Source organism: Salvelinus alpinus, chromosome 1 (genome assembly GCF_045679555.1).
Source record: "Salvelinus alpinus chromosome 1, SLU_Salpinus.1, whole genome shotgun sequence".
Classification (NCBI taxonomy): domain Eukaryota; kingdom Metazoa; phylum Chordata; class Actinopteri; order Salmoniformes; family Salmonidae; genus Salvelinus; species Salvelinus alpinus.
Genome location: NC_092086.1, coordinates 27,756,230 through 27,780,168, shown reverse-complemented (window position 1 = coordinate 27,780,168; position 23,939 = coordinate 27,756,230). Strand labels below are relative to the sequence as shown.

Below are 23,939 nucleotides of genomic sequence, written 5' to 3'. Positions count from 1 at the left end.
AGCGAATGTGAGAGGTTGTTATTAGACAAGTCCAGGTTGGGAGGGATCCTTGTTAGGATTCATTGTCTTGTATTTAGTGCCTAATGAATACGACCTGGGGAATACCACACACCTCTCAGCCCCCTCCAAGTATCTCCCCTCACTCATTCACACACACACAAACACACTTGCACTCATATATAGAATCACACACACATTTTTCAGCTCCCCTCAGCATAGTTTACGTGCATAAGCGCCTCAGTCCTGTCCACCGTTTTTCTCGTACTTAGTTTATGGTTTCTAAAACCGTATCTTTTGGTCTCTCTCTTGTCTAGGTTCAAGCACAGCTCTTACAATTTGCAGCAAAAAACATTGGTCTGAATCCTGCACTTTTAACCTCACCAATAAACCCTCAACATATGACCCTTTTGAACCAACTATACCAGCTGCAACTGGTGAGTCCTCTTCTGGTCTCCTCTCAGTTTACTTTAGGACTCCTCCATATAAAACACTATGCAGATACACTCTGTACACGCTTATATCATACACTTCTCCACTGCCTCGTTGCCTTAGAGATGTGAAAAACCCTTGGGTTTTGACTGATCGCATTCTGTAGCAACTAGAAAATGGTGTGTGTGTGTGTGCACGTGCATATTTATGTACATATGTGTCTGTGGATTTGTGTGTAAACGTGTATTCCTCTGCAGGCGTACCAGCGTTTACAAATTCAGCAGCAGATGTTGCAGGCGCAGCGTAATGTTTCTGCTCCCATCCGACAGCAAGAGCAGCACGTGAGTGTCCCTCTGTGTCCCTCCCTCTCAAATACAGCCCACTAGTTTCACCCATCTCTGCCTTTCATATCTACTGATCCTGAACCCGGCCAGGCCTCATACTGGGGTAAAACCCAAATGTTTTACACCCCCTCTGCTATAGTAGAATGGTATGTGCTTTGCAGACATACCTGGGTTCCCAGTCTGGTGAATTTGAGATAACCTGGGTGGTTAATCCTTAGTAGAAGCAGATGTTGTATGTATAAGGGGCTATACTTGCCATTCTCTCCAGCAACTGTCCCATTGACATTTTTCCTGTGGTCTCTGCTGGCTCACAGATAAACTGACCACCAGCTTTGTGTCTCTCTCCGATGTCACTTCCTCTTCCTGCAGGTTGCACGTACAATCAATAACATGCAGCAGCAGATCCAACAGCACCAGAGACAGCTGGCCCAGGCCCTGCTGATGAAGCAGCAGCAGCAGCAGACCCTCGGCTCCCTCTCCTCCTCCGGCCTGCACCACGGCCAAGGCAAATCAGCCCTGGACTTGTTCCCAGGCCACCCCCAGGCTCCGGGCCTACCCGACCTGCAGACCAAAGAGCAGCAGTCGTCCCCCAACTCCTACAGCCCCTACCCTCTCTGTGAGTGTGAACTCTGTTCCACAATGTGCACAACATATAGTAGTTCCACTGTGCTTCTGTTTGCTCTTTGGGCTCTTGTCAATTTGGGAGAGTTGTTGACGTAACAGGGGCTTTATAAATACATTTGATTGATTGATAGCAGGTCTGGGAATGTCATCACTGTTACAGGTCCCAGATCTGTGTGTGCCCTTTCTGTGCTAAACAGATCATCTTTCTGGTCAATATCTGTCTGTGTTCAAATACAGCTGTTGGGACTTGCTCAGTGTCTAACAGATATCCTGTGGCAAAGGCATTACGATTGATTGGATTTATATAAAGAACCATAGCAACAAAGTGCAAAACAAGAAACGAGTGATTCATCCTTAATGCTTTATTGACTTGTCTTGTCTGGTGTTACCTCCCTGCCTGTCTCCCTCTCTGCCTGTCTCCCTCTCTGCCTGTCTCCCTCTCTGCCTGTCTCCTTCTCTCTCTGCCCCCCCCCCCCCCATCTCCCTGCCTCTCTCTCCCCATCTCCCAGCTGGACTGAATCCTAACATGAATGTAACCTGCATAGAGGTGGGAGGCCTGTCCATGAAGGAGCTTCCCCAGCCCCAGTCTCGCCTCTCCCAGTGGACACACCCCAACTCCATGGACAGCCTCTCTGGAGGTTCATCCTCTCTGGAGCCCAACCTGAACAAGCACGGTACAAACTGTTGACACCATTGCCCAATGTTGGGACAATAAAGATTTATTGAACTCTACTGAGCTGGACTGAGTAGAACTGGGAATATGAAAGGACCATGGTGTATGACACTCAGTTGGCAGCTTCAGAATGTAGTTTTCCAAGTGGAACCTTGTAATTTCCATCTCAATGCTACTATATGTTCTAGGAAAGGGAAGGGAGATACCCGGTCAGTTGTACAACTGAATGCATTCAACTGAAATGTGTCTTTCGCATTTAACCCCTCCTGTATTGGTTTCTATTAAACTTGACTAAGTATTCCATTCTCTAGTTCTAATTTATATTCTACTTAACCAACTTCCTGGTTCCCCTCTTGTCTCTGGCAGGTTCCAACCTGGGCCCCCCCGGGAAGCCCCCCCAAATGGAGGATGGGTACAGCCCCTACGGCATGATGCCTGGCTCCGAGTCCCCCACCAACCCCCTGGTGCCCCCAGACAGCTGGAGCCAGGGCAAGAGCCCCAACGATAAGATGGTCAACGGCGCCAACATCACCTGGCCTCCAGGTCAGTTAGTTGGCTAGTTAGACTGGGATGGTGGAAAACAGTCCTGGACAGCTACAGTGACTGCTTACTGTCCAGCCAAAAACCAATTCACCTAATATGATGATCATGGGACTGATGTAGCCAAATGAGTTCTGTTTTCAAGTGAATTTATCAGAAGGGTTTAGTTTCATTGCAAGCACCACATTTAGTGTTTTTTTATTTTGTGCATTACTAAACCAGGTAATCATATAAATGAATGGGAGGAATGACAATTGTAATACTTCCTGTACCATCACTTCCTCCTCCAGAGTTCTGCCCGGGCGTGCCCTGGAAGGGCCTGCAGAACATCGACCCGGAGAACGACCCCAACATGACCCCGGGGAGTGTTCCCAGTGGCCCCACCATCAACACCAACATCCAGGACGTCAACCGCTACCTGCAGAGAGACCGCAGCGGAGGTGAGGACGGAGGACGAGGGAAGCAGAAAGGGAGATGAGGGTGGAGAAGGAAGGGAGAGAGGAACAGGGGAGGTGAGAGACAGGGGTGGAGAGGGACGGGGGAGCTAGGGGTGGAGAGGGACGGGGGAGCTAGGGGTGGAGAGGGACAGGGGAGCTAGGGGTGGAGAGGGACGGGGGAGCTAGGGGTGGAGAGGGACGGGGGAGCTAGGGGTGGAGAGGGACGGGGGAGGGGGAGCTAGGGGTGGAGAGGGACGGGGGAGCTAGGGGTGGAGAGGGACGGGGGAGCTAGGGGTGGAGAGGGACGGGGGAGCTAGGGGTGGAGAGGGGAGAGGGACGGGGGAGCTAGGGGTGGAGAGGGACGGGGGAGCTAGGGGTGGAGAGGGACGGGGGAGCTAGGGGTGGAGAGGGACGGGGGAGCTAGGGGTGGAGAGGGACGGGGGAGCTAGGGGTGGAGAGGGACGGGGGAGCTAGGGGTGGAGAGGGACAGGGGGAGCTAGGGGTGGAGAGGGACGGGGGAGCTAGGGGTGGAGAGGGGAGAGGGACGGGGGAGTTGGGGGTGGAGAGGGGAGAGGGACGGGGGAGTTAGGGGTGGAGAGGGACAGGGGAGATTGGGGTGGAGAGGGACGGGGAGGTGAGAAACATAGTGGAGAGGGAAAGAGGGACACAGGAGGTGAGGGAGGGAGGGAGGGAGGGGAGAAGGAAAGGAGAGGTGGGAGGGAGGGGAGAAGGACAGGTGAGAGAGAGGGAGGGAGGGGAGTGTTCATGTTGTAAGTAGTCCTATACATACGTAATGACGGTGCTCTCCCTCTGGTAGACTTGGTCTTGAGAGAGGAGAGCTGGGGGTCTGAGATGACCTGAATCATTCAAAGAAAACTGCTGCAGGCCAAATCAGATACTGTGCCTGCAATGTATCCCAATGGGTTGGGGAGACTGATTATCTGTAACAGTTCAGTCACTGGAGGCAGCCTGCTTTTTTTCTTCTGGTCCTGCTGCTTCTTCACTTAACTGCATGTACAATCTGACACTCGTATATCTACACTACTAGGTCATCTTATTCCCAACACTTTGAACTCTCCCATATCACACAGCCACATAACACCACAGCTATTCAGTCATCCACTTTCATTTATTATTTTTCTTTATTAGATTTTCTCTCTTTCTTCCATTCCCTTCTTCTGTTTTTGTTTTGCTGGATGCGATGCCCCCATAGGCTCCTCCCCCACCTCATCTCAGAACGAGGCCCTGCCCCCCTCCACCGATTGGCCAGTCAGTGCCTACTCTAGCTCGTTCAGTCTGTCGTCCCCGGAAACGGACGACCCAGGTACACAGTTTTGTCGGAGAGGGCGGAAGTCGCCTCTAACCACTGATACAGGGTCAAATCTTATATCCTACCATATTCCGAGTGGTTATGTTTAGGATCAGGTGATATGATAATCTGGTCCTAGATCTGTGGGTAGGGGTGACTTCCGCTTTGAGCTAGTTTGTCCCCCTGCCCCCCATCAGTGTTGATGCTTGTCCCAACCCTACCCTTTCCTCCTCCCTGCCCTGTCTCTGGTGGCTCAGTATCTGGTCCAGAGGAGGACCCCATCCTTACCATCGCATCTGTTTTGTGTGCCCTTCCCTCTTTAGTTGTACCCCTCATACATCTTCCCTCTGGTGGTGTTGATGTATCCCCACCCCTGTGTGTAGCATGGGGGGAGAGAAGAGAATAGGGGGGGAACTGGGAGGAGGGTGTATATACTATATCTTAGTATAGTTCTAGTAAGAGGTCTGTCTGTGTTCCTGGCCTGATCTGTCCCATACTGTGAGCCATGGACTGAGACCGACCCTGTGCTGTACTCCTTACTGTGCGGTCTGGGACTGTGTGTGGTCCGCTGTCTGTTTTTGGTTCAACACATACAGGAAAAGCAGAATGAATGCTCTGCTCTACCATCAACAACCCCTCTACCAGGGTATTATTCTGACTAGTGTTTTGGGTTGTTTAGTTCCCTGTGTGTTGTTGATGGAAGAATGCCAAGTATCTCCAGTTGTTGCCCAGCAATCAATGTTTTTTTTTTCTTATCTCTCTTTCAGGTAAATTGTCGGACATGAAGTCCACCTGGTCCCCGGGGCCCATCTCCCACCCCTCCCAGGTCTCTCTGTCCCATGAGTTGTGGAAGGTCCCCCAGGGGCCCCGCAGTAACACAACCGCCCCCACGCGGCCCCCTCCGGGCCTCACCAACCCCACCAAGCACTCCTCCACCTGGGGAGGCAACTCCCTGGGCCTGGCCCAAGGCTGGAGCAGCTCCTACTCCTCAGGTAAATAAAATTGTATTTGTCAAATGTGCCGAATACAACAGGCATAGACCTAACTGTGTAATGCTTAAACAACAATGTCGTTTTAACAAAAATGGAGTTAAGAAAATATTTACTAAATGAACTAAAGTAAAGAATATATATTTATTTTAAAAGTAACACAATAAAATAACAATAATGAGGCTATGTACAGGGGGAACCGGTACCGAGTCACAGTAATTTGTACATGTAGGTAGGGGTAGAGTGACTATGTATGATAATAAACAGCGAGTAGCAGCAGTGTAAAAACAAAGGGGGGGTCAATGCAAATAGTCCGGGTGTCTATTTGATCAGCTGTTAACTTCTCTAGGGTATGTGGTATTCTCTAGGGTATCGTCAACAGCCAGTGAAACTGCAGGGCGCCAAATTCAAAACAACAGAAATCCCATAATTTAAATTCCTCAAAAATACAAGTTTTTACACCATTTTAAAGATACACTTGTTGTAAATCCAGCCAAAGTGTCCAATTTCAAAAAGGTTTTACGACGAAAGCACACCAAACGATTATGTTAGGTATGAGCCAAGTCACAGAAAAAGACAGCCATTTTTCCAGCCAAAGAGAGGAGTAACAAAAAGCAGAAATAGAGATAAAATTCATCACTAACCTTTGATGATCTTCATCAGATGACACTCATAGGACTTCGTGTTACACAATACATGTATGTTTTGTTCGGTAAAGTTCATATTTATATCCAAAAATCTGAGTTTAGGCGGGATGCTACTGTCTCACTTGGCAAAAAGCCTGAGAAAATGCAGAGCGCCAAATTCAAATTAATTAACATAAAAATTACTATAAAAATCAAACTTTCATTAAATCACACATGAAAGATACCAAATTAAAGCTACACTGGTTGTGAATCCAGCCAATATGTCAGAATTCAAATAGGCTTTTCGGCAAAAGCAAACGATGCTATTATCTGATGAATGCACCATTGTAAACAAAGAGAGATAAGCATATTTCAACCCTGCAGGCGCGACACAAAACGCAGAAATAAAAATATAATTCATGCCTTACCTTTGACGAGCTTCTGTTGTTGGCACTCCAATATGTCCCATAAACATCACAAATGGTCCTTTTGTTCGATTAATTCCGTCGATATATATCCAAAATGTCAATTTATTTGGTGCGTTTGATCCAGAAAAACAGCGGTTCCAACTTGCTCAAACGTGACAACAAAATATCTCAAAGGTTACCTGTAAGCCAAAAAATGTCAAACTGTAATACAACTTTAGGTATTTTTTAACGTTAATAATCTATAAAATTGAAGACGGGATGATCTGTGTTCAATACAGGATTAAAACCAACTGTAGCTAGCTTTCTGGTCTCGCGCCTCTAACAAACAGGACATGTCGAGTGACTCTCGTTCAAGATGGCCGTACTTCTTCATTACACAAAGGAATAACCTCAACCAAATTCTCAAGACTGTTGACATCCAGTGGAAGCGGTAGGAACTGCAAGCAGGTCCCTTAGAAATCTGGTTTCCCAATGAAAACCCATTGAAAAGAGAGTGACCTCAAAAAGAAAATCTGAATGGTTTGTCCTCGGGGTTTCGCCTGCTAAATAAGTTCTATTGTTATACTCAGACATGATTCAAACAGTTTTAGAAACTTCAGAGTGTTTTCTATCCAAATATACCAATAATATGCATATCTTATCTTCTGGGGATGAGTAGCTGGCAGTTTAATTTGGGCATGTTTTTCATCCAAAATTCCAAATGCTGCCCCCTACCCTAGAGAAGTTAAGTAACTGGATGGGGAGGATGGGGACTTGCTTACTGACTGGATAAATGAATTGACTGAATGGGTTTTGGTTCAACCAGTGCATGTGAAGTTGATCAGTTATGAAGTTCATGTAACAACTGTCTTTCTCTCCAAAAAATGTAGTATGTTTGTTGTGCTTCCCATAAAAACTGCAGCCCTCATAAATGTTCTGTTAGAGTAGAAGATGACTGAAGGTCAGGTTCTAGAGGTGTTGTGATACAGACTAATGGCCAGGTTCTAGAGGTGTTGTGATACAGACTAAAGGACATGTTCTAGAGGTGATACAGACTAAAGGCCAGGTTCTAGAGGTGATACAGACTAAAGGCCAGGTTCTAGAGGTGTTGTGATACAGACTAAAGGCCAGGTTCTAGAGGTGTTGTGAAACAGACTAAAGGCCAGGTTCTAGAGGTGTTTTGATACAGACTAAAGGCCAGGTTCTAGAGGTGTTGTGATACAGACTAGAGGTCGACCGATTATGATTTTTCAACGCCGATACCGATTATTGGAGGACCAAAAAACTGATACCGATTAATCTGCCGATTTAATAAAAATAAAAAAAATAAAAAATAAAACTTTTAAAAATGTATTTGTAATAATGACAATTACAACAATACTGAATGAACACTTATTTTAACTTAATATAATACATCAACAAAATAAATTTAGCCTCAAATAAATAATGAAACATTTTCAATTTGGTTTAAATAATGCAAAAACAAAGTGTTGGAGAAGAAAGTAAAAGCGCAATATGTGCCATGTAAGAAAAGAGAAGGCCAGGTTCTAAGGCCAGGTTGTAGACGTGTATGTTGTAGCCTGGCAGGCAGAGACTTCTTGCCCTTTTGGTACAGCCAAGGCGGTCTAGACAACACCCCGAGAATGCCTTGTTGTGGTTGAACGCACCTCTCTTGATCAACTGACACTGTGGTTTACCTAAACTACAGAGCTTACTGCTTAGAATACACCACCCATCTTACTAACTGACTTTCCTAGCATTTCTGACAATGTGACATCATGGTGTTAGATATAGAGCAAATCTGCATTTTAGATTTATTTAGCTCTTTCCTCCCTCTCTTCTCTCCTTCTCCTCCCCCTCTATCCTTATAGCAGCTACCACATGGAGTACAGACAGCTCCAACAGGACCAGTAGCTGGTTGGTCCTGAGGAACCTCACTCCCCAGATAGACGGGTCCACCCTGCGGACGCTATGCATGCAGCACGGCCCCCTCATCACATTCCACCTCAACCTGACCCAGGGCAACGCATTGGTGCGCTACAGCTCCAAGGAGGAGGCCGCCAAGGCCCAGAAGTCCCTGCACATGTACGGAGATGTTGTTGGCAGTTTTCCTGCCCCTCTCACTGCTCGTAGGCAGAAACACTTATGTCATGTCAACTGTCAGGTGTGAAAGAACTTAGAACTGGGAGAACTTGGAAAGCTTAGAATTTGGAAAAATTTGAACTTAGAGAGATCTTTTAGTGGGTGGCCGGCCTGCTTCCACAAAGGGTACAGTATCTATAGCATCACACGTGGTGTATGAGAATGGCCACTTCAACGAGGCTAACTAAATAACACCTCTGTTTGTCTCTCTTCCTGTCCAGGTGCGTTCTGGGTAACACTACCATCCTGGCAGAGTTTGCTGGGGAGGAAGAGGTCCAGCGCTTCTTTGCACAGGGCCAGCAGCTAGCCTCAACTACCAGCTGGCAGGCTGACCCAGGCGTCAATCAGACGCGGATGGGCGGTTCCGGGCCCAGATCCTCGCACCCCATTGGCCATCCCCACTGGAACTCTGGTGGCGGCATGGGAGGAGGTGGAGCCAAGACGGGCGGAGACCTGCTGTGGGGGGGTGTGCCCCAGTACTCCAGCCTATGGGGACCGCCCAGCGGAGAGGAGGGGCGGGTCATGGGGAGTCCTACTCCAATCAACACGCTGCTGCCTGGGGACCTGCTGAGCGGGGAGTCCATGTAGGACCACGTCACAGAGCTCCATGCTAGAAAAAGGAGGAATGGAATACTACACAGGAATACTACACAGTACTACATATATACATATATACATGTATACAGACAGAAGAGCAAAAACCAAGCAGATCAATGTGGTGATAATCAGTGTGGGTGGGATGATCGAGGGACAGACTTGAGGAGGACAAGGTGACTCTTCTGTGTCCACGCTGCTCACCCTCTTCCAATTTTTCTGTTTGTTTAAAAGAAAAACATTTCATTTTAGATTTGTTCGGCGAGAGGCTCGGGTTGCAGTGTTTTAAGTTGGGACTTTGGGAAAAGCACGAGTATGCCTTTGACTCAAACAACAAAGGAAGAGAAACATTTGAACTTTACTCTGAGAACTATTTGTCATGTGAAACGTGTATTTTAGACTAACTGCTTCAAACAATGAGCTGCCATCTTCAAAACTCCCATAATCCCTTGCTGCCTGACAGCAGTCAATCCACACCTCAGAGAAACCATAGATACACATCATTCCCAAAGCCCATCCCCTTCCTGTCGGGAAGGTTCCAGAACTTTCTACCAGTCCGAAATTTCTCTTGTTTGTTTTTTCTCAGCCCTAATTACTAGCCTTAACCTCCCTCCTGGCCTGGTTCCCCTCCTTTATTCACTGATTCTCACTCACTCTGTACTTACTGAAGAAAACGTACTGAGAATTGCACACTCATTTCTGAGCCAGCGAAAACCGAGGGGAGAGGATGTGCTTGTAAGAGACTGAGGCCACAGCAGCTCTCAACTGGAAGCCTCGGCGGTCACAAGCATATTATTCAGTCCCCACCACTCTTAAAGGGATTGATGATGCAAACGCAAAAGATCTTCGCCTTGTTCATTTTAAAGCCATTTTTGTCATGGAGTTTTGTTTCCCCGAACCATTCGCAAAATAAGCGAAGAGAAATATGACTCCAGTGTGTGAATATTTCCGGGGGCGTGTGTTTCCATGTGTGTATGACCGTCTTGTTGAAGTCTAGTAACCACTGCTCTATGGAACTGTAACAAAACACTTTTGAAATGCACCTCAACTCGTTTAAGGACGAACTTGTGGTCTGGTTCCCCCCTTTCTGTGACTGCGGAAGACCTCAGTCATTACCGTGGTCCACTAATCTCTCCTTTACACCAACACACCATTTCAAGTGACGTGCAATATAAGCCACAGACTACTCTCTACTACCGTCCACCCCAAGTACTAAAAGGGTTTCTCTCACAAACCTCTTTCAAGAGCAGAGACAAAATCAGCAAGGACTCTCTATATCCATCCCCCCTGGGTGTGTGAGCTGGCTGGACCCACTTATCCGTGAAACACAAGGATATACAACAAGCACTTGTTATTCAGTCTTGGACTAGGTCTTTCTAATCCAGCCGCACACAACAGTGACTGACTAGAGGGGCACAGGGGTAAGGAAGGGGGTGTATGGGGCATTATACCAAAACGAGACTTGTTCCTTATCTACCCACAAGACGAAACCATGCATTTTTTTCTTTCCATTGTTGTATTTGGTACAAAAAAGTATGGAACAAATATATAACTGCTTTATAAAAAGAGGTGGTTTATCATAGCACTTAGCAAAGAGCGGCATGCTCCTTCACTTCAATGCCAACGAATCAGAAGAGGAGAAGCGTGTGACACTGAAAAACTCGAGAGAAAAAACTCAAACAAAAAAAACAAGCAATCTACTACGACGTGGCTTCTCCGTAACTCTTTATGAACTGTAACACAGATGTGAAACTATTTTCAGTTTTCATATTGTTTTTATTTTAAACCTTCCCTTTCTCGCGGTCTGTGTGTGGTACCAGGAAAGTTTCTGAAATGGTAGCAAAATGAAGGGATGGAAAGGAAAGAAAGAATGAAAGACTTTGGGCACTATCGGGTGTGAGACCCCGAAGCACTCGCCTGTTTTCCCTTTCACTCTATCAAAGTAAATATCACTGTTACATGACTGAAAATCTTTAGCCTTGTTGTCTGGAGACGCAACTAGATGCTGCGGCAATGTTCTGTGGATGGATTCTGCAGGGGGATCGCCATTTTCTCTCTATCTCAACCTTTTTCACAAGCCCTGCCAACCTGTATGATCGTGTGGCCATTGAGTGCCTGCCTGCTGCGGAGGGGGTGGACTTCATAGAAGCTCCATACCAGGCCTCTGCAGCAGCTCTCACCCCACCTTCACCTCTCCCTCCCTGGGGAGCCTCACAGACTGGTTCCCTCAGGGACCTCCCGGGCCTCTGGTGCCCAAGAGCAGCTGTCAGAACTGTCCGATTCGTATTAACTACTACTACTGCGCCAGCTTCTGGTGTTCATCACCTCCACTCTATCTCTCTCTCTTCTGTTGTTCATCACCTCCACTCTATCCCTCTCTCTGCTGTTGTTCATCACCTCCACTCTATCCCTCTCTCTGCTGTTGTTCATCACCTCCACTCTATCCCTCTCTCTGCTGTTGTTCATCACCTCCACTCTATCCCTCTCTCTGCTGTTGTTCATCACCTCCACTCTATCCCTCTCTCTGCTGTTGTTCATCACCTCCACTCTATCCCTCTCTCTTCTGTTGTTCATCACCTCCACTCTATCCCTCTCTCTTCTGTTGTTCATCACCTCCACTCTATCCCGCCCTCTGTCTCTCATGCAAGGATCACTTTAGCCAGAGATGGAGAGGTTTTTGAATTGTGTTAAGTTTTCTTTGGTTTAATTGTTTTGGTTTATTATTTTCATTTCTGGAAAAATCGGCAGAGTTATTTTAGTTTTTGTCAAACTTGCTGTTGTTGATGTTTGTTTTATGATGATTACAATGATTTTTACGGATGTTTTTTCGACGGCTCCATGCAGTGTTCAGCTGCTCTCCTGTCCCCTGCTCTTACTGCTCGTAAGCAGAAACTAAAATACTTCTGGTTCGACGCGCACCTCAGCAAACGCAGCCCACCACAGGAATGTTATGGATACGGACACTGCAGATCTCAGTGGGGGTGGTTCATTTGGTGTGGTTGTTGGACAGTCAGTGTTTTGGTTCAGGAGCAGACCTGATGGTTCTAATGTATAGTCAGATCAGGTGTGAGATTCAGAGGGTATCTATCTACCCGGCCTGCCCTGCTCCCCCTCTCTCACAGCCTCTGCTGCCCAGCCCACCCTCTCTCCCTTCCCATCCCCATGTTGTTCTCTCCACACACACATCCTCCACTCCAGTCAGGCCTCGCTCACACTGGTGCTTTATTTTCCATAGGCTGTCTAGGAGTTTTCTGGCAGAATGAAAAGACAGACTCTTATACCACTATCCCTCTCCGTCAACCTGAATACCATATAAACTGACGCAGCACTCGATTTCTATGCAAAGACAGAGGTTCGCGCTCAGAACCATCAACCATCAGTCCACCAACCATCTGCCAATTGTCTAACCCCCTCCTTTCCACCCCCCCTGGCATTTTTTCATACCAGCCAGCACTAGGCAGACTCCAAACTACCCTCCCCACTGCCCCATCACTGTGGTGTCTTTGTAATTCAGTCTCACTGATATCCCTCATACATACACACCTCAGGAGGACCACTGAGTAGACTGCGTTCCCCTGTTGGCGCTCTAGCATTGTGTAAAGTACATCTGTAAAGTACAGTTGTTCATTGTGATGATTTCAAGAGCTTTTAGATAACACTAATAATGACCTGCTGAGTGGTATGAGAAGTATGAGTGGTGGGGATGGGGGTTTCTGGGAGTCCTTCCTCATGTGTCATGTGCCAACTGGACTAAAATATATACTTCAGCCCTGCCATTTACCATTGAGTTGTATCTGCTGTCAAATGAGCCTTCAATTCCCATGATTCAGTTGTTTTGAGACTACATTTCTGCCTGAATCCTAGACTTAAAGGCACATGGTCATGGAGGAATGTGGGGTGGGAGGAGGGGGTAATATTTGGGCCAGGACATATGAGGCAGTCCCTTGTCCCAGCTATCAAAAGAAAACAGGCAGTCTGTGTGTACTGTTGATGGGTCACATCGGGTACACCTTTTATAAAACCAAAAACATGTTATCTTTTTTGGGGGGGTTGACAAAAAGTAGAAACTAAAGTACAAAAAAAAGTGTTTAAAAAAAATCCTAAAGTATGTTTTTTGCTGTGCACTCCTTGGCTGAGAGGCCTCGTTCTCTCTGCAAGCCTTTTTCCCCCAACTGTGGCACTCTGACTGGGGCTACCTTCTGGAACGCTGTATCGATGGTGTTCATTTCTGACCTCCAGCCTCGAGTGCACCACCCACAGAACAGAACATTGCCACAGATCTGGGTTTTTGGGTTAGGGTCCAGGTGGGGCCCACCACATCAGCAGGGCCAGGACACACCTCACAGTTTTGTTGTTCGGTACCAAGTCTTAAAAGGGGAAAGACCCTCTTCCAAGAGTTGTTTTTCGTACTCGTCGTTGTCGTGTGACATTAGCAACAATCACTAATTGCCTGTTTCTGAAAAAGCTGAATTGTTTTGCTCCACGCTGGGCTCCCGAGGCTACAGACTGGAATAGGGTCACAAAAAAGGGATTGGGGGGTCAAGTCTCAGAGGCGTCCCAGGATTCTCTGTGCAGCACCAGCACTGAGAGACCACCTGTCACTCTACCCCCCCACCCCTACTCACCAATATACACCATGGATGACTGGTGTAGGAAGTCAAGAGAATCTCCCTTTTTAAATCACTCAAAGGCAACTGGAGTTTAAGCAAAGTATGCTTCTCAATCATGGACCAGAGTAGGTTCTGGGGTAGGGACCCCATTTCAAGAGGAATACAAAACAACGTATCTTTCTCAAGGGCCTGGGTTGAATATGCACATGCTAGTTTATATACATGTATACATCCAAGTGTGTATATATGTATACAGCTAGGTTTCTCTTTCCACTTGACCCTAAGCCCGCTGTCTCTGCCCCAGGTCCAACCTTACCCCTATGTATTCTCCTTCTCTGTATATTTCACAGAAGATAAATATAATATTAACATATCAGAGTAATACAAAAATAAAGAATACAAATACTTGAATCAAAAGAAGCGCCAATATTGTAATGTGAACACTTTGTAATCATTTTGTCTCGTTCATACACTTCCTGGATATTTGAGAACATCTGTTCTGAGTGAACTAAATTAGAAAAAGGAGGATTGTTAAAAACAAAGATTGGTATAAAAAAAGGCTAAGTGACATCTGTTGTATCTGAGTGTTTGCACAAGGTTGCCTGTACTGTATGTTTCATGGATGGATGGATGTGTCTGTTTGACAGACGGTGTGTATGAGGTTTCAAACGATTGTGAGCCTGTGATTTACAGCGGGGATTATCTCCGCTTATTCATTTTATTTCTATTCAGTATATTAGTTTTAGGTTTTATTTTTGGCTTATCAAAAGTATATTGTGATGTTTATTGTTATTAGACTCTAGCGTTGCACTGAGTGTCAGTCCTCCCCTCAAGCTAATCGAACAACGCCAGATAAAGTACTGGGGGCAGACGGCGACTTCACGTGTAAATGTTTACTCAAGGACTTAAGAAAATAAGTGTTTTTAATCTGTAATATGTTTATCTACCTTGTAGTGGCTTTCATTGTGGAATAATCCAAGAAAAAATATGGATTATTAATTATAAGTATTGCACCATTTTTTCAGATTATAAACTTAAAAAGTATAGAAAAGCAACAAAAAAAATCAAATATTGAAAAAAAACGTTACAAAAAAAGTATTTTTGAAGACCTGTGGCCATAGAGTTTGGGTAGAGAGACTTGTAGCTCTCCCTGTCTATTCAGGGAGAAACCGAAGGATAAGACATCAGAAGGAGGGTTGGTTACAAGGCTCACTTCAGAGGTGCCTACCTTTTTGGTTTGTTAGCTTTCGTTCAGTTTCATTTTTGTTAAAATCTCATGTTATGTTTGCTTGTTTTCTGCAAGGCCACTGACGGTTTACAACCATTTTTGTTTTTCTGAAGTTCGAGGAAAAGGAATTAACTGTATGAAAATGTTGGAAAAACACAAGAAAAGGACAAATACTTCCATTTTAAAAAGAATAACAAAAACACTTTACAGAATGAAGATTTTAATATTGTGCTACTTTCAGAACTCTGGGATCCAACAGTGTTGTCATGTTATATTTGACCTTTGACATCTTTGTTCTATGTTGATTTCATGGACTATCTAAAGCCTGTGCATTTTTATTGATTACATTTTTCCTTTGTAAAAAGAAAAAAAAATACATAATTGCTCACTATCTTGCACACATAAAGTGGATCTTGTCTCAGGAAGGCCAGGGTTCCAACTCCACTCCATTTTAATGTATGGAAAGAAAAGAAAAAAAGCACTGAAAAACTTCAGAAAGAGAGATTTCAGAAAGAGAGAAAATATCCTTTGTTTTTAAATCCGTAGCAGTTTACAGTGCCTTCAGAAACTATTCACACCCCTTGACTTTTACCAAATTTTGTTGTTACAGCCTGAATTTAAAATGTATTACATTTAGATTTTTTGGGTCACTGGCCTACACACAATACCCCATAATGTCAAAGTGGAATTATGATTTTCTAAATTTGACAAATTTAATAAAATATTAAAAGCTGAAATGTCTTGAGTCAATAAGTATTCAACCCCTTTGTTATGGCAAGCCTAAATACGTTCAGGAGTAAAAAATGTTCTTAAGTCACACAAGTTGCATGGACTCTGTGTGCAGTAATAGTGTTTAACATGATTTTTGAATGACTACCTCATCTTTGTACCCCATACATACAATTATCTTTAGTCAGCAGTGAATTTCAAACAGATTCAACCATAAAGGGAGGTTTTCCAATTCCTCGCAAAGGAATTGGTAGATGGGTAGATGGGTAAAAAAACACAAAAAACAGGCATTGAATATCCCTTTGAGCATGGTGGTTATTAATTACACTTTGGATGGTGTATCAATGCACCCAGTCACTACAGAGATACAGGCGTCCTTCCTAACTCAGTTGCCGGAGAGGAAGGAAACTGCTCAGGGATTTCACCATGAGGCCGATGGAGACATTAACAGTTACAGCGTATAATGGCTGTGACAGGAGAAAACTGAGGATGGATCACTAACATTGTAGTTAGTTCACAATACTAACCTCATTGACAGGGTGAAAAGGAAGCCTGTACAGAATACAAATATTCTGAAACATGTATCCTGTTTGCCACAAGGCACTAAAGTAATTCTTCAAAAAATGTGGCAAAGCAATAAACTTTTTGTCCTGAATACAAAGTGTTATGTTTGAGAGTACCACCCTCCATATTTTCAAGCAGTGATGGCTGCATCTTGTTATGGGTATGCTTGTAATTGTTAAAATCCTATAGGAAAACCTTGTTCAGTCTGCTTTCCACTAGACTAGACACTGGGAGAGGAATTCACCTTTCAGCAGGACAATAACCTAAAACACAAGGCCAAATCTACGCTGGACTTGCGTACCGTGAATGTTCCAGAGTGGCCGAGTTAGTTTTGACTTAAATCTGCTTGAATGGCAAGACATAAAAATGGTTGTCTAACATTGATCAACAAACAATTTGACAGAGCTTGAAGGATTCTGAAAAAAATAATGGACAACTGTTGCACAATCCAGGTGTGGAAAGAGACTTACTCAGACTCAAATGTGATTCTAGCATGTATTGACTCAGGGGGTTGAATACTTATCTAATCAAGATATATTCATGTTTTATTTTTCATGATTTTTGTACAAATATTAGAATTTTTCGTACACTGAGATTAGAGAACTATGTGTAGATCATTGCCAAAAAAATTACAGTTAAATCCATTGTAATCCCACTAAGTAACAACAAAATGTGGAAAAAGTCAAGGGGTGTGAATACTTTATGAAGGCACTGTACATATTAACCAAATAATGGACTTTAAATGAACTTTAAAAAAATGGAGTGCTTTATATACATTTTATTAAAATTGTTTTACATTTAAAAACAAAATTATCATTTGATTTTGATTGTTACAAAAAAAATACCGTGAAAGAACATGCAAATTCTGTATGTTTTGAATCTTTATTGTATTTTTTTTTAGATGTCCTGTCCTGACTGAATAAGGACCATTGTGCATTACTCTGTCTTTCCTCTGTCATTCTCTCTTATGGCGGGTATTAAAGAACAGGGGAAAAAACTGACGTCGCATTTATTTGGAGGATGTTTTTAAAACTAGCTGGTTGTAAAGGATCATGATCTATGCACACGTTGGGGGGGGGGGACTTTGATGGGTACAAGGCACATTTTATGCAGGGGTTTTGGGATCCACTGTTTTTATTTGGTTGGGTAGGCCTACCCCCCCACCCCAAGACCCCAACATCCGGCTTCCTTAATTCAGATTGACCTCGCGCTACATGGCCATGCTGTGTTTTCAGATTGATCTCGCGCTACATGGCTATACTGTGTATTCAGATTGACCTCGCGCTACATGGCCATGCTGTGTTTTCAGATTGACATCGCGCTACATGGCCATGCTGTGTTTTCAGATTGACATCGCGCTACATGGCTATACTGTGTATTCAGATTGACCTCGCGCTACATTGCTATACTGTGTTTTCCTAAACCAATGAGCGTCTTACTCTTTAGCACTGTGCCCGTCACCCCCAAGGCTATCTGTATGTTCTGTCGTTTCATTCAATTATTTTGTTTTTGTTGGGATGATGGGTGGGACGGGGATTTGGGGTTAGGGCTGCTTTTTGCCTTTTTTATTTTTGAAATATTAAGGAAAAATGTCTACTGAGATTTAAAGAAAAGTCAGTGGCTTGTAATGATTTATTTTCTCTGTATCTCTTTCTCCTCATAGAATGTGATTGTTAAATGACATGCACCGAAAACAATGTTTTCATGAACTATGGAGCTTCTTTCAAACTATTAATAAAGTTGCAGTTTTTTCTGGTCTGTTAAAGGGTGTTGTGGTCAGTTCTTGATGTTGGTGTTTGTCAATTAGTTTGCAGATTGGAGTTTTCCCTATTAGATCCTGTTCTGAGGGCAGCTGTGCCATAAGGGCATCACCACTAGTACACCTATACAGGCACGGTGACCTATGTACTATACAGGCACGGTGACCTATGTACTAGCTCTGTAAGTCTTTTCCATTCTCATCCTGTAGGTGGGTTTGTTGAGCAACCATAGTTGGGTGACTCCTTGACACTAGAAAAGAAAGGTGAGGTGGGACCAATAGTTTATGATCTTGCACACACTTGAAAAAGCAATGACATCAGATGCGGTAGGGTCAAACTCTTTCCCACCACCTGTCAGAGTGGGTTAGAACATTTATATCTACATCTGAAACTCTGGTACTCTTATTTTTGCCATCAGTGTCCATTCCCCTTTTAAAAAACCTTAGGGGGGCATGACACGCACCCTCAGCGTGGTTCGCTCAGGGCTTCAGAGTGATCTGTCGGGGGCTGGCGTAGTGGTTCTCCTGTGCTTGTCTGGCCTGGGGGTTGGCGTACACCGGGGACTCTGTTTCCTCCAGGTGTGTAGGCACAGGATGGTTATTCTGGGCACTTCCAGCTCCTCGACACCCACTGTTCATTTCCTCATAGATGGGGATGGGGGCTTGTGTTTTATGACGTTTTCTCAGCTTAACCTGAAACGGATATGAGGCATACTATTATAATGACAAATGTACTCATGACTTTATACCTGACTAAAATTAGATGTGCAAACAATGTTCATCATGTGTCTGAAAATAAACTGAAGTAATTCTGAGAGTAACAGTGAGGACTGCCCCTTCCTTTAGATTTCCACATTAACATGCTTGGTTGTGGCGTGGTGGTAAGGTTCAGGTTGATTAGGCTACTTACACACTCTGCTGCACACAGCCAGATGAGGACGAGGAGAAGCAGGCCAGCTGCTGCAGAGATGGCGTAGATCAGTGGGGGGTAGCTGGAGCACTGACACACGCTCTCTGCACAATCAACACCCACACACTTTTATCCAAATACATAGTCAACGTAAATCCGGGACACTCCAATTAGTATGATATGTTTTGTATGGTTTAGGGCTTAAGGTCAGGGGAAGGGTTAGCTAACATGCTAAGTAGTTGCAAAGTAGTTAAAAAGTAGTAAGTAGTTGTAAAGTTGCCCGTGATGGGATTCGAGACTGCGTTCACGGTAAACGCTGCATATGTCGGCTCAATCTGAAATGACCTTTACATTTATATCGCGGAATCTGTAACACTTCAGCTTTACAAATTGAATAAAGCGCTAAATCAAGTTCAGAATACAGAGTATCTGTAGACACATCTCCGCCACAACTTCATTTCATTGATCTCCACCACAACGAATAGCGGGGTGAATAGCATTCTTTTCTCGTGCTTAAATTTAAAGGTCAGAATACGTGGAGATAACAGTGCATAAAAAGGGAATTACGTTCCATTTACTTGCATTTAACTCGGGTCGGAATTCCCCCCAATGAGAATGTGGACACATAGGATGAACAGGGCTTAAAGCCGTCACTCTCAGTAACTCCAGTACCACGGTTGGTGACCACTGATAGTTCCTTCTCAGTGCTATAGCCAAATCATGATTACGTACCTGTCCCTTCAACAAACAGGAAGATTTCCAGACTGCCGGAGACTGTTCAGCCAGAGGGGTCCGCTGTGTAGACAAACTCACAGATGTACAGGCCTGTGTCTGTGCGCTGTAGACGGGCTATGGTCACGTTGAGCAGGTCAGAGTTCAATCCGCCTGTGACCTTCAGACGATCTTTGTACTTCCGGTTAACCCTCACCGTCCCGGGACTCCGGTCCTTGGCCATGAACAGCACCTCCCTCTCAGGCCGGACACACCTGTGGGTCAGGTAGAGACTGACAGGGGCTCCACCTGTCTGCTCAGGTGTACAGGAGAGATCCACTGACTGCCCCTCTGACCCCTTTATGTACATCACCTCCTGACGGGCTGGAGAGACGGTTGTGGGTTAGTGATGGTAATGGATTAAAACTCATGCAAGTTACTCATAAATTTTACCTCCGTTGTATATTAATGATAACCTTTTGGTATTTGCAGACGATATGATTGAATGGATAAATGATCATCAATATATTTTCTTTTCCAACAAAGCCTAACACAACTTTTGTGTTCCTAAAAAACAGAGTTTTAACCTCAGTCCCCGGAGGAAACCCCTCAATGGAAGTGCTGCAGCAGAAATTCACCACTTACCAATGCTGATCATCAGTGTGAGAATGAATATCCAAATCAAATACCAGCTGGTCCTCATGATCCACTTTACCTGCTCTAGCATATCATCCTAATGTTGAAGCATGGGAGGACTGTTTCCTATAGGCTACTAACCTGTGAAGCTCTGCGGTTATGCATTGTGTACATGTATAGTCCTCCCACCTATGAGCTCAGCACAGGAAGAAGACTTGAAAGCCCCAACTGTCAACAATCTAGATGAATACATTTGAGGAAACAGGACCATATTTGTTGAATGGCTGTGAGCACATGCAGGAAACTGAAAACTGCTAGCTCAAATTCACTTCTGAAAGCGCAGTGTGGTATAACTTTTATGTGCAAATTGAATTCCAGGCTAAATATTGATATTTGGGTAACATTTACATGAAGGAGGTATACATAACACCTTTGTGAAACCAGTCATAGCACCTTTATGATACCAGTCATGGAATTTAAGAACAAAACTGCGATGTGCAGTTGTTAAATTCTTATGGCTGCAGGGGCAGTATTGAGTAGCTTGGATGAAAGGTGCCCAGAGTAAACGGCCTGCTCCTCAGTCCCAGTTGCTAATATATGCATATTATTATTAGTATTGGATAGAAAACACTCTGAAGTTTCTAAAACTGTTTGAATTATGTCTTTGAGTATAACATAACTCATATGGCAGGCAAAAACCTGAGAAAAAATCCAAACAGGAAGTGGAAATTCTGAGGCTGGTCGAGTTTCAACCAAGATCCCATTGAAATCACAGCGAGATATGAATGAGTATTCACTTCCTACGGCTTCCACTAGATGTCAACAGTCTGTAGAACTTTATCTGATGACTCTACTGTGAAGGGGAGCCGAATGAGAGGAGAATTAGTCACCACTGCCATGAGGTGAACATTCTTTGACCACGCGCGTTCACATGAGAGGCAGCTCTGTTCCATCGCTCATCTGAAGTCAATGTAATTCTCCGGTTGGAACGTTATTCAATATTTATTTTAACAACATTCTAAAGATTGATTCAATATATCGTTTGACATGTTTCTACCGACTGTTACGGAACTTTTGGACATTTCGTCAGGTTTTAGTGAACGCGCTTCGTGACTTTGGAATTGTTTACCAAACGCGCTAACCAGAGTAGCTAATTGTACATAAATAACGGACTTTATCGAACAAATCAAGCATTTATTGTGGACCTGGGATTCCTGGGAGTGCATTCTGATGAATATCATCAAAGGTAAGGGAATATTTATCATGTCATTTCTGGTTTCTGTTTACTCCAACTTGGCGGGTAATTTGACTATTGTTCTGAGCTCCGTCTCAGATTATTGCATGGTTTGCTTTTTCCGTAAAGTTTAAAAAAAATCTGACATAGCGGTTGCATTAAGGAGAGGTATATCTATAATTCCATGTGTATAACTTGTATTATCATCTACATTTATGATGAGTATTTCTGTTGAAACGATGTGGCTATACAAAATCACTGGATGTTTTTGGAACTAGTGAATGTAACGCGCCAATGTAAACTCTGATTTTTTGATATAAATATGAACTTTATCAAACAAAACATACATGTATTGTGTAACATGAAGTCCTATGAGTGCCATCTGATGAAGATCATCAAAGGTTAGTGATTCATTTTATCTCTATTTGTGCTTTTTGTGACTGCTATCTTTCACTGGAAAAATGGCTGTGCTTATTGTGGTTTGGTGGGACCTAACATAATCGTTTGTAGTGCTTACGCTGAAAGGCATATTTGAAATCGGACACTTTGGTGGGATTAACAACAAGATTACCTTTAAAATGGTATAAGACACATGTATGTCTGAGGAATTTTAATTATGAGATTTCTGTTTTGAATTTGGCGCCCTGCACTTTCACTGGCTGTTGTCATATCATCCCGTTACCGGGATTGCAGCCATAAGAAGTTTTAAGCAATCAATACAAATTCAAACTGTTTGTCAGCATTTAGTACGCCTGCAAGAATATGAAGAGAGAGACAAAAATAGCTGTCTCCCAGTGCTCTTGCTGCTGGATGACTGTAATGCAGAGTAAATAGATGAGTTCCAACGTGAATTACGTAACGGAATTGCAACCATGAAGATCAATCCTTCTGTATTATGTTGTATCCTTCTTGTCTGCAAAAGATGCCACAACCCAGAAAAGATGAGCAGAACAATGCCTTCCCAGACAGAACCAGTGACACACAGCCAGGAGAAGATTCTGTTAAAAAAGAAACGTCAGGAACTGATGTTTAAACCGGAGTCCATTCTAGCTTTTGTACTCATGAGTGAGGAATACCAAAAGAGTTACATTGAGGGCTTTGTGAAGAACCTACTGTAGGATATTGACCACTCATCTTTCACTCATCTTGGCCCCAGTGGCCACAGCTTGGCCACCGGCTAACCCTCTTTAGTGCCTTGTGGTTGGAGTCTGAGCAGTTGTCATACCAGGCAGTGATGCAACCAATCAGGATGCTATCGATGGTGCAGCTGTAGAACTTTTTGAGGATCTGAGGACCTATGCCAAATCTTTTCAGTATCCTGATTGGGAGTAGGCTTTGTCGTGCCCTCTTCATGACTGTGTTGGTGTGTTTGGACAATGATAGCTTGTTGTTGATGTGGACACCAAGGAACTTGAAGCTCTCAACCTCCCCCCTACAGCTCTGTCGATAAGAATGGGAGCGTGCTCGGTCCTCCTTTTCCTGTAGTCCACAATCATCGCCAAAGGCTTGAAAACCCTGTTATAAACTTTAGCTGAAAAACAATAATATCTAGTGTAAAATGAGGAGAGAAATGTTCAGGGAAGAGTCTGCACTTGTCCTCGGAACAGGGGTCCCCATCTGTAACATAATGAAACCAAACCAATGTTCCCCAGCACAGGACAGGTAATGTCACAGAAACAAAAGGTGGTTATAATTCTCATATAAGATTATATAAGCATAACATTTTTGAGTGATTGTGATGATCAAAGTGACCAGAAGAAGAAAAGTACTAAGGACATAATGTCAATGTTGTGACGATGTGAGACATAAATGGTTAAACATATGGCACAACTCTTGTTGTGTATCTGTGGTACAGGACCAGAGGGTTTCAAAGTTTCATTGCAGAGCTATGGTGTGTGAAGCTAGAGTGGATTTCTGCAGTCTTGTACAGGTGTCTTAACCTGACAGCCCTTACCTGGTGGCATTCCTGGCATCATCAGGGGCGCCCCTGGTCCTGGAGGCATCATCAGGGGCATCCCTGGTCCTGGAGGCATCATCAGTGGCATCCCTGGTCCTGGCGGCATCATCAGGGGCCTCCCTGGTCCTAGAGGCATCATCCCACCCATGGGCGTCATACTAAAGACCAAATGGAGAGAAAACACAATCACAAGAGTTCCTTGTAAAATTACTATTACATGACTGTTTATTAAACCTAAAGAACGTCCAAATAAACTTACCAGGTGGTGTATTGAGCAAACAAAAGTAGTTGAGAAACTGTAAGGGGAAAATAAATTCTAGAAAACAACGATTTGGTAAGACAGTCAACAATCAGCAATTATCAGTCATTGTCTCTGTATAAGCTTTATAAATACTTAAGTACGTAATTCATCTATATAAATCCTAGTAATAACCCCAGTGTCAGCTCCTCTGGAGGCATCCACAGTGCTGTGGGGAAAGGGGGCATC

At 44.2% G+C, this 23,939-nt stretch overlaps 1 protein-coding gene across 3 annotated transcripts in view; it reads left to right on the top strand.

The window, feature by feature from the left end:
- tnrc6c1 (trinucleotide repeat containing adaptor 6C1) overlaps positions 1-18,010 on the top strand; it is a 146,242-nt gene extending 128,232 nt beyond the window's left edge. For all 3 annotated transcript variants that reach the window (XM_071395409.1, XM_071395418.1, XM_071395427.1), the window contains 10 exons: positions 315-434; positions 687-770; positions 1,143-1,389; positions 1,907-2,071; positions 2,437-2,613; positions 2,901-3,050; positions 4,261-4,371; positions 5,124-5,348; positions 8,250-8,463; positions 8,742-18,010. In XM_071395409.1, the coding sequence (XP_071251510.1) occupies positions 315-434; positions 687-770; positions 1,143-1,389; positions 1,907-2,071; positions 2,437-2,613; positions 2,901-3,050; positions 4,261-4,371; positions 5,124-5,348; positions 8,250-8,463; positions 8,742-9,108 (1,860 nt within the window). In that variant the 3' untranslated portion in view covers positions 9,109-18,010. The remainder of the gene's footprint in view (positions 1-314; positions 435-686; positions 771-1,142; positions 1,390-1,906; positions 2,072-2,436; positions 2,614-2,900; positions 3,051-4,260; positions 4,372-5,123; positions 5,349-8,249; positions 8,464-8,741) is intronic.
- Positions 18,011-23,939: the final 5,929 nt, after the last annotated feature.